This window comes from Thunnus albacares, chromosome 15 (assembly GCF_914725855.1).
Source record: "Thunnus albacares chromosome 15, fThuAlb1.1, whole genome shotgun sequence".
Classification (NCBI taxonomy): domain Eukaryota; kingdom Metazoa; phylum Chordata; class Actinopteri; order Scombriformes; family Scombridae; genus Thunnus; species Thunnus albacares.
The window spans coordinates 13,151,385-13,163,001 of NC_058120.1; the positions used below are offsets into that span (position 1 = coordinate 13,151,385).

Below are 11,617 nucleotides of genomic sequence, written 5' to 3' on the forward strand. Positions count from 1 at the left end.
ATGAAATCTCCTCCTGGGATTGGACAAAACGCGCCCACAGTTCACCAATCAGGCTGCGTTATTTATTGGAAGTCTCCCATGTGGCGAATGACAAGCCTCAGATTCTATTAAAACCCGCCCACAGCTAATACATCTATGTAAAGGAGAGGAATGCCGAGTCCTCTTCTGCTGGCCGCTGTCCTACCTGCGGAGTTGGTCAAAACAAGTCCACTTGACACCTGACAGCATTTCCACCATGGCGTCAACAGCCTTAAGATCAGTGATAAAGAGAAAGGTAAGATTTATTTTTATTTTTATTCTTAACCTTTTAAACTTTTCTCAGTCGCAAATGACGCAGGAAGGTTTGACAGTTCACATGCTGTTTAAAACTGTCAGGAGTCATGTACTGCAGGATTTTAGGTCTGCACTGATTTGACATTACAGACTGATTTATTAGCCTAAGTTGTTTCCTCTCTTCAGAAGGATTTTCATGCATGTTCAAATCCTATTAGCTGGCTGCTGGCAGAAAAGGCACTACCCCCCAAATCCCCCCATGAGCTGATTTATTGTTAGAAGCAAGTTAAAATCAGTTATTCTGTATGTGCATTTGTAGCTACATTTAATCACTAAAAAAACTTATTCCTGTGCACCTGCTGACTGGACTGCATTCATTCCTCCAGTCCACCCCAGTCAGTTTGGCTCTGTTCCCTTCTGGTCTTTTCAGCAACTCTTTGTAGTTGCTCATTAATCTTATCAGGTTGCAACTGGAAACAACTGGTTGTGTGCATTAACCAAACCTACCATTATAGTTTTTTGAAAGCTAGATATAATGATTTGCATTTGATGACATCATATAGAGCTGCAACTAACAGTTATGTTATATATTAGTTAATATATAATATATACACTAAACTAATACATTTAGTTATATTATCAGTTAATCTGTTAATTGATATTCTCGATTGATTGGTTGTTTGGCCTATAAAATGTCAAACGGTGAAAATAGTCAATTCCTGTTTTCCAAAGCCCAAGATGCAACCTAAAATGTCTTGTTTTGTCCTGACCAACAGTCCACAATCCAAAGATATTCATTTTACTATCACAGAAGACTAAAGAAACCAGGAAATATTCACATTTGAGAAGCTGGAACCAGAGAAATTGACTGCAAGAAAATTACTCAAAAGGATTAGTCAGTCAACTAATTGATTAATCAACTAATTGATTAATCAACTAATTGTTGCAGCTCTGATATCACACTTTCTACCATTTTTCTTTTTCAGGTCCCACTTAAAGTTGGCCGCATGTGCTACTCCTCCTCAGTGGTGAGTTCAAAACTTCATTCATTGTCAGCCTGTTATTACACCTGATGTCAAATGTCATAAATGGATTATTAACCTGCAGATGTGATGTAACATGTGTCCTCACAGCCCACCACCAAGCTATTCATTGATGGGAAGTTTGTTGAATCCAAGACTTCACAATGGCTGGATATTCACAATCCTGTAAGTATTTTACTTGGCCTGCATCTCTAAACACAGAGCATTTTTTCTCCCTGACATCCATATTTGTAGTGTTTTAGGTTCATGATACTCTGGCCTTGATATGGCTCATACTGTAGGACCAAAGTCTATGGAGTTGCTTAACATGTTACGTGTGGTTGAACATATTACAGCAGCTTTTAGTAAATTGCAAATTTATATTTCATCTCTCTGAATGAAAAACCTAATTTAAAGAGTAAAATAAATCAATATTCTTTAAACCTCAGTGACACTTTGATAACCATGTCATAACCTAACAATCATAAATGTTTCCCCTGGGATTGAATGTGAAAATCCTGATATTTGTGTCTGATAAGCTCTGACCTGCAGATTCATGAAAGCTCTTCCATCTCAGTTAAACATGTAATGGATTCACTGGTTACCCAACACATACTGGATTTAAACAGCCCCTGCTAATTAAAAAATAATTAATCTTTAGATTCTTTTCTCCTCTGTAGGCTACCAATGAGGTAATTGCTCGTGTACCTAAAGCCACTCAGGAGGAGATGTTGGCTGCTGTAGACTCCTGCTCCAGAGCCTTTCACACCTGGTCTGAGACCTCCATCTTGGCTCGGCAACAGATCTTCCTGCGCTATCAGCAGCTTATCAAGGACAACATTGTAAGTCAAAGGGTCAGAAAGTGTAAGGTGAAACTGAAAACAAGAGCTTACTGTTCAGCACTGTCCAACTGCTTTAATAGCATGCCATTATTTTTTGCAAGTCACTTCTTTTAAACCTTTCCACATTAGTTCACAGCCTTCTATTTACATCTGTTAATGAGACTCTAGTTCAAATTATATCAAACCTAAAGCTGAAAACAGAACTAATGTGACAGCTGTCTTGTGTTGCAGAAAGAACTTGCCAAGGCCATCACAGTGGAACAGGGCAAGACCCTTGCAGATGCAGAGGGGGATGTGTTCAGAGGATTGCGTAAGTTTCTCACACACACACACGTGTGCACACACTTACCTTTATACCCTTCTATGTTACATATGTCTTTACTTTGTGGCTGCAGAAATGGTTAATGAGTTATACTAGCTCTGTGTATGATTTGGTAAACTAGAGCAAAGGGCGGTTTACGCTTACCTTGCAAGTCAGCTGGATTCACAAGATCATGCAAGAGATCTTGTCAGGCTTCGAGTTTGTGCTTGTGGTCGGACCACCAGTGGTTTGGACCAATCAGCGTCCTAGAACTATCGGCAGCTACGGGCGTGGTTTAGGTGTTACGACAGCGAGAAGCGATAGCCCGAGATAGACAGTGATGCCTGCCCTTTTCCGAACAGTTTTCTAAGGACATCTCAGATGGTTCTGTGTAACAAACCATCGTGCCTGTCAGGTTAGGCTTACTCCATGAGCCCTTTATATGACAACTACTAATCATTATGCCACCTTATGAGCTGTTCTTTTTTTTACCTTTCACCCACACACAAGAGGGGATAACATTTTTTTTTAAACAGACGACAATATCTGACTTAGCTTTCTTTCTCCATTAATGTCAGCCAATATTGATTGTAATTCTTTTAAGTATTTTTCAGGCAAATAATGAAGTATTATTATTATTATTATTATTATTATTAATATTATTGTCAGGGATAACACTTATAAAAACAAATTAAGGACACGGTCATGTACATTGCGGTCTCTGTTGGAGAGTTTGTAATAATCCCACACTGAACAGTTCTTTCATTGCTTGACATATGTGCAACAAACAAGACAAAAGAAAACTTGTGCATTATTTATTGGGTTTAAATGTTCTTTGCAGAGGTTGTGGAGCATTCCTGCAGCATCACTTCTCTGATGCTCGGTGAAACCCTGCCCTCCATCACTAAGGACATGGACACCTACACCTACCGCCTGCCCCTCGGGGTGTGTGCCGGTATCGCCCCCTTCAACTTCCCTGCCATGATCCCTCTGTGGATGTTCCCCATGGGCATGGTGTGTGGCAACACATACCTGCTGAAGCCATCAGAGCGGGTGCCAACCTGCGCCATGCTGCTGGCCAAGATGCTGCAGGATGCCGGTGCTCCAGACGGGACGCTCAACATCATCCACGGACAACATGATGGTGAGAGTTGCTCTCTTTTACCTGCAGCTAGTAATTGTTAGAACGTGAAGAAGACAGTGACTGTGTAATGCTAGGACCGGGACTGAGACTCTCTGTGGTGCCATCTATCTACTAAAGGAAGGAATCTTTTTCTGTATGTATGTCCTTTGTGTATCTTTTGAAGTATTCATCTGCTCAACTCTGCACTTGGAGGGTGTATGGCTGGGGACCCAAGGGACTGCATTGTCGAATTTGGTGCAATTTGGACATGTGATATGTTTAATTAACAAGCAAGCCGCTCAGCTCTGTGCAGGGGCAGGGCGGAGCTTCAGAGCTCTGCTGACTGACTCCAGCATATCAGGAAGAGACCAAAGATGAGGCGTGACACGAGTCAGAGAAAAGTGCTATAAAAAGAGAAAAGTCGACAGTGAAAACAGAGCTTTTAATCAAGAATAGACTCTGACCCCGTGTCTACACAGAAAGTGTAGCGTTAGCAGCACGTTTAGCAGATCAGCAGCGAGTGACTACACAGGAGGTGTTCAGGTACATTGTTGAGCGAAGGCGAAGGTCACCTGCATTTTGGAAGTGCTCAGAGCTCAATACACAATGACTGTGGTTATGTGCGTAAAATGAAGGAAATACTTCCCATGGGCAGTTCAAAACCAGTTTGTCTTATATGCCCCGAGACCGTGGTGATTGTGAAGCACCACTACAGACAAAGCACAAATCTTTGGAGCAAACATACCCACTCAGATCTGAGCTGAAGGCACAGAAAATAAGAATTTTAGGCTACTTGAAATGAGAAAGAACATTTATTTAGTATTAGAGTACTTATTATTTATAACGTCTGTGTATGATTGAATGTTAGTTTCTTTCATGTTGATGTTTATACTCATTCACACCTCTCATCAACTGTATTAATTTTTCTATACATTGAAATAGTGGGCGGAGGCCAAGCAATTACCAGTTCTGAACAGGCACATTTTGAACAGGCACTGCACTAGCGAGCCAAATTCATGGAAACATCTGAGATCAGGACATGTCCGCTTGATAATTACACAATGCACAGAATCCCAGGTGCCACGAAAACAAATTATTTTTTTTGAATCATTTGTACGTCTTAGTTATATAGTGAACTTGTGTTTCCTCTGACATTTAGCTGATAAAAGCAAATCAATTTCAACTTGATTGGCTGCCATTTTATACTAAGTTTATATTCTGATGTTTTTTATTATTAAAAAAATGCATTTCAGTTCATATAAAGTCAATTTCAATTTCATCAATTTCAAGAAAAAATGTATACGTGTTTATAAGTCCTTATTTCATTGATCTTTCAAGCTGAGAGTAGATGAATACATGAAAAAGCAAACTCATTTTAACATTCACAAGCCTATACTTAGCAAATGTTCTATATTTTTACTTCATAACTGACCAAAACCCTTAAAACCGATCACTAATAAAACTGTCATTGCCAGGGATAATTGCATGACATTCTGTTGCATGACATTCTGACATGCAATACCACACAGTATTAGACATATTAATGGTTATCGATTACTGCCTGACTAACGGAAGTTCATTCAGTTTTTATGACTGTCTTTCTGTTGCAGCTGTGAATTTCATCTGTGACCACCCAGCCATCAAGGCAATCAGCTTTGTTGGCTCAAATCAAGCGGGAGAGTATATTTACGAGAGGGGCTCTAAACATGGAAAGAGGGTCCAGTCGAACATGGTAAGTGTTTCCTGCAACACAGGAGGAATGTATGAAACTTTCTGTAAATGTCCACAAGATGGCAGCATTGGTCAACAGATTCTTGTTGTGTTTTTGAGCCTCATCGCTCCTCCTCACTGCCAGCTGTACAGATTAGATGAAGTGCAAAACAGAGATTGCAGCTGCGCATCACTGTTGAAGGGTTTGACTGAGAAAAATGAGTGTTAACATGTAGTTATCTTCATTTGTGTCCATCAATCTTCTGTCATACGGCTACAATGTGGAGCAAGTTTACTATATAACATTTGTATAATTCCCTGATATTATGTTCTCATTTGTGACTAACCAGTTGCTGTAATGTGGACATCAAACTGCACAAGCGTAACCACTTCTCGTGTACTGTAGGGAGCCAAGAACCATGGTGTGGTGATGCCTGATGCCAACAAAGAGAACACACTGAACCAGCTTGTGGGTGCAGCATTCGGGGCAGCAGGACAGCGCTGCATGGCTCTTTCTACAGCCATCCTGGTGGGCGAGGCGCGGAACTGGCTGCCGGAACTGGTAGAGCGTACCAAAGCTCTGCGCGTCAATGCAGGTACCGCGCCCCGTCACCCCACCCTTCACCTCTGACTCTCCTGAGCCCCTGTTCCCTGAGGGCCTTTGGTTTAGTCATCTCGGGCCACCCACGCCGTCCTAACCACACCTCTCGCCTTTTTGCCCTGTTGTAACTTCACATTGGAGTCAGCTGAAAGAGAGGGCTTGTTGAGTCAGCCATGCTGCAAATTTGTGGCCAGATCTGCGGCTCAGACCTAAATAGCGGTTCAGAACATCGAATCCTTTGAGAAAGGAAAGAGATGTGGAGCAAAATGGAGAATGATTCTTCCCTGTTTGCAGTGATATGGACTTTAATTTGTGTAGTGCACAGGAAACCCATAAGTACCCACTTTTGAGGGAGTGCCTCAGGGTGCCCCTCATCCTGGCTTTTGCGTGTTGGTGGGTAAAGAAGTATTTGATTGCTGGTGCCCATATAGTGTGCTCACATCATGTGAGTGCCATTGTATGTAACCTTATATCTGTTTGTTTTCGGGGCCCCTGCTAGGAGACCAGCCTGGTGCAGATGTGGGGCCTCTGATCACTCCGCAGGCCAAGGAGAGAGTCTGCAGTCTGATCCAGAGTGGCGTGAATGAGGGAGCGAAGCTGCTCCTTGATGGCCGAAGCGTCAAGGTTAAGGGTTACGAGAACGGCAACTTTGTGGGTCCTACCATCCTCAGCAATGTCACGGTATGTGGGTTTGTGTCTTAAAGTGCTCACATTAAAAACGTATTTGCATCTGAGCTCCATTTTAAAAACTCTAAAACTAAACTACCAGTAAGGTTTTCTGTTTCTTTTGTGCTCTCACAGCCTGAGATGAAGTGCTACACAGAAGAGATCTTCGGGCCTGTGTTGGTTGTTCTCGAGGCAGAAACTCTAGATGATGCTATCAATTTGGTCAATAGCAACCCCTATGGCAACGGCACAGCTATCTTCACCACAAATGGTGCCACTGCACGCAAATACACTCACGAAGTGGACGTGGGCCAGGTGAGTGGCTGCAGCCTCCAAATGTCTTCCTCTGTTTTGGGAGAAAGGAGACATTCACATCTTTATGTAATGTCTATACAGCATCTCATGCAAGGGAGCACATCACATTTCTATTTGAAAACCTTCACACACATTAAAAAAATTATTTTCCATGTCAAGTATAGCCTTGTTTGCCCCTGACCAAAAATACACACCTTCAGCAACCCCCTTCCCTCCACTTCCCCCCTAGTCAAGACTACAAATAGCTACAGCAAATAAGTGTCCGTTCAATCTAAACAGCGGGACATAAAAACATTTTTCCAGGTAGTATTCGAGGAGGGGAAATCTTAAACGCAAAAGGGATTCCGAGGGTCCTGTTCAACATTTAATGCATAAATATATGGCCAGCGTTTAACCTGTTTGTTTGCCTATGGAGCCTGGTTATGCCCTGTGTTTGCTGTTCACATGTCGGGGAATGCTGTGCAGGCCATGTGCTGTACTCCTCTCCAAACCTCGGTGCAACAAACATCTGCTTTTCTTTTTTTTTCTTCTTTCTCTCCTCCCTGCACCTTTGCCAAAAGGCTTTATTTTGTCCAAACTTATTCCCGCTGTTTCAAACATTGTAAACCAACCGTACCATGTCTGTATTGCCTTCATAACAAAATGTTTTATTTAGTTTTTCTTCCCTTTCATAATAGTATGCTATGCTTTCAGAACTGCAAATCTAAACCACAGGTTTAGCTTAGTTTAGTGCTATCATGTACAGTTTTATGCAAAGGTTTGGCCACCCTTTGACCAATAACATATTTTGGTGATTTTTTTAATTGAAAAGATGTAAACACCGCCTCTCTAGGATGTGGGACATAAACACAATTTTGTCAGCAAACATTGATGCATAGTTACTTTTTATGTCATAAATGGAACACAAATAAAAACATCATTGTGGTATCAGTTTGGGCAACCTACAAAGTCAGTACTTGGTAACACCCCCTCTGGCAGATATCACAACTGGCAAACACTTTTTGTAGTCAGCTAAAAGTCTTTCAACTCTTGTATTTGGGATCTTCTTCCATTCTTTGTTGCAAAAGACGTATAGTTCTGCAATATTCTTGGGCTGTCTTGCGTGCACAGCTCTTTTAAGATCTACCCACGGATTTTCAATTATGTTTAAGTCAGGGGACTGTGAGGAACAATCCAAAACCTTCAGTTTGTGTCTTGAGGTAGCCCATGGTGGATTTCGAGGTATGTTTAGGATCGTTATCCTGTTGTCGAAGGCATCCTTTCATCAGCTTCAGCTTTTTTGAAGACAGTGTGATGTTTGCCTCCAGAATTTGCTGGAATCCATTCCCTCCACCTATGCAATGTTTCCTTTGCCACTGGCTGCAACAAAAACCCCAAAGCATAATGGATCCACAGCCATGCTTAACAGCTGGCAAGGTGTTTCATGAAATGCTGCTCCTTTTTCCTCCCTTTCTTCACCCTTGCTGATTTGTGGCCAAAACATCATCAGTCTACAGGACTTGTTTCCAAAACACATCAGGCATCTGTAGATGTTCTGTTGCATACTTCTGATGTTCGGTTTTATGATGAGGATGCAGCTAAGGTTTTCTTCTATTGACTCTTCCATGAAGGTCTTGTTAGTGCAAGCATCGCTGCACAGTGGAGCAGTGCACCACCACTCCTGAGTCTGTTAAATCTTCCTGCAAACTTTTGCACCAGCCACGTTTTTTTATTTTTGTTCAGTTTAAGACCTAAAAAGTGACTATGCATTGTTTGCTGAAAACATTGTTTTATGTTCCACATCCCAGAGAGGCTGTTTACATCTTTTCAATTTAAAAAAATCACCAAAACATGTTATTGTTAGGGGTTGCCCAAACCTTTCCATAAAACTGTGAGCTTGTTTTTTAAACAGCATGGATGTACCACATCTTTCATCAGCCACATCTTAACTCATCCTAGCAATTTAGGATTCCAGGGAATTGTTTTACAGAGGTCTCACTTCTGGAAATGAAAGGGAAAATATTTGTTTTCTGCAGGTCGGAGTAAATGTTCCCATCCCTGTTCCACTGCCTATGTTCTCCTTTACTGGGTCAAGAGGATCTTTCAGAGGCGACATGAACTTCTACGGAAAACAAGTGTGTAATCAAACAAACGTATCCTATTCTTTCAAGTAAAACAAAATCAGAGATGTAGACGTCTTGATGTAAATGTTTTTTATTTACTCTCTCCAGGGCATCCAGTTCTACACACAGATCAAAACTGTAACCTCACAGTGGAAAGCTGAAGATGCTACCCTGAAAAGTCCTGCAGTCACCATGCCGACTATGGGACGCTAGTTCCATAGTCTGTTGATCAGCCCAATTCACCAGAAGATACCTGTCCTCCACATACAAAACAGACTTGTGTTTAATGTGAATAGATCATAAATACTAGTTATTAAATATTTCCCCTTTATAAAGACTTTACTAATTTTGTAATGTGTGTGTATATATAGACACTGTGAATGTAAACCCACTATGGCCAAGATTTTAACAATGCAAACAACCTGTGTACAGCCAAGGGACTGTTGCTTGGAAAAATGCTATTCTTCTACTACAACGCTTGTATTGACACTCTTGTGTATTTATTACAGTGTACTGTATATAATCCCCATGAGTGTAAAGTTTAACAAATGAAGGTTACCCTGGACTCACTGCATTGTGTTCCTTATTCACCATCCACTGATATTGCATATACAGCTGGTGACAAATTAAAGGAAAAACTGGTACAGGTTTGAATGCTTGACCCCTACAGTGAGGGGATCTGGTGGCTCTGTAATGCTTTGGGGGGAATTTTGCTGGCATGGTTTAGGTCCACTTGTCCCCTTAGAGGGAAGGGTCACTGCAAATCAATACAAAGTTGTTGAGTCATCACCTCTATCCTATGATGAAACATTTCTATAGTGATGGGAGTGGTCTCTTTCAGGATGACAATGCCCCAATTCACAGGGCATGAGGGATCACTGAATGGTTTGATGAGTATGATGATGTGAATCATATGCTATGGCCTTCACAGTCACCAGATCTCAACCCAGTTGAACACCAATGGGAGATTTTGGACTGATGTGTTAAGACAGTGCTCTCCAGCACCATCATGAAAACACCAAATGAGGGAATATCTTTTTGAAGAATGGTGTTCATCCCTCCAGTAGAGTTCAAGACACTTGTAGAATCAATGCCAAGGCTGAGGAACATCCCACAGCATAACAGGGCTACCAGTTCCCCTCACTGCAGGGGTCAAGCATTCAGACCTGTACTAGTTTTTCCTTTAATTTGTCACCCATCTGTGTATATTTTGGTATCAACTTTGTGTTCAGAGTGTAGTTTTGAATTTAGGGAATGGATCCTTTAAATGGGCTGTGACAGAATTCAAACAACCTTGACGTGTGAAAGAGAGCACTCACAAGCCATATATACATGCTTTCGTAAGACATTTATAGTAAACACAAACATCTTGTATTCTACTACACACATAATTGTATTCTACTACACACATAATTGACACTCTGTGTGAAGAGTACAAAGCAGAGGCAAACAAAACATGTGGCCAAAACATCATCAGTCTACAGGACTTGTTTCCAAAACACATCAGGCGTCTGTAGATGTTCTGTTGCATACTTCTGATGTTGGGTTTTATGATGAGGATGAAGGTAAGGTTTTCTTCTACTGACTCTTCCATGAAGGTCTTGTTAGTGCAAGCATCGCTGCACAGTGGAGCAGTGCACCACCACTCCTGAGTCTGTTAAATCTTCCTGTAGGTTTTTGCAGTCACATGGGGGTTGTGTTTTGCCTTTCTGATCAGCATACAAAGTTATCTCCCAGAATTTTCTTGATCTTCCAAATCTAATCTCAACCTCCACAGTTCCCCTAAACTGCCATCTCTTAATTACATTTTGCACTGTGGAAACTGCAAGCTGAAAACACTTCGCTGTCTTCTTGTAGCCTTCCCCTGCATTGTGGACATTGATAACTTATATTTTCAGTCTTAAACAGCTGCTTAGAGGAACTCATGGTTGCTGAGTGTTTGCACAAGGTTTGAAGAGTGAGGGTATTTGTAAAGTTTGACAATGACAATTGTTGACATGCCTCAGGACTAATGAGCTGATTAAGATCTGAGACCTTGTAAAAAGAAACTGAGACTTTGTAACTCTTACGGTGCCCAAACTTTTGCACCAGCCACGTTTTTTATTTTTGTTCAGTTTATGACCTAAAAAGTGACTACATTGTTTGCTGAAAACATTGTTTTATGTTCCACATCCCAGAGAGGCTGTTTACATCTTTTCAATTTAAAAAAATCACCAAAACATGTTATTGTTAGGGGTTGCCCAAACCTTTCCATAAAACTGTGAGCTTGTTTTTTTAAACAGCACGGATGTACTACATCTTTCATCAGCCACATCTAAAATCATCCTAGCAATTTAGGATTCCAGGGAATTGTTTTACAAAGGTCTCACTTTCGGAAATGAAGGGAAAATATTTGTTTTCTGCAGGTCGGAGTAAATGTTCCCATCCCTGTTCCACTGCCTATGTTCTCCTTTACTGGGTCAAGAGGATCTTTCAGAGGCGACATGAACTTCTACGGAAAACAAGTGTATAATCAAACAATATCTTTTTGAAGAATGGCGTTCATCCCTCCAGTAGAGTTCAAGACACTTGTAGAATCAATGCCCAAGGCTGAGGAACATCCCATAGCAAAACAAGGCTACCAGTTCCCCTCACTGAAGGGGTCAAGCATTTAGACCTGTAC

At 41.3% G+C, this 11,617-nt stretch overlaps 1 protein-coding gene across 1 annotated transcript; it reads left to right on the forward strand.

The window, feature by feature from the left end:
• Nucleotides 1-143: 143 nt before the first annotated feature.
• Nucleotides 144-9,525, forward strand: aldh6a1 (aldehyde dehydrogenase 6 family, member A1). The gene is made up of 12 exons (XM_044374997.1): nucleotides 144-274; nucleotides 1,260-1,301; nucleotides 1,407-1,481; nucleotides 1,976-2,137; nucleotides 2,369-2,447; nucleotides 3,280-3,582; nucleotides 5,172-5,293; nucleotides 5,678-5,867; nucleotides 6,372-6,553; nucleotides 6,674-6,853; nucleotides 8,869-8,967; nucleotides 9,064-9,525. The coding sequence occupies exons 1-12, from the start codon at nucleotides 236-238 to the stop codon at nucleotides 9,166-9,168; spliced, it is 1,578 nt and encodes a 525-aa protein (XP_044230932.1). The 5' UTR covers nucleotides 144-235; the 3' UTR covers nucleotides 9,169-9,525.
• The last annotated feature ends 2,092 nt before the right edge of the window (nucleotides 9,526-11,617 follow it).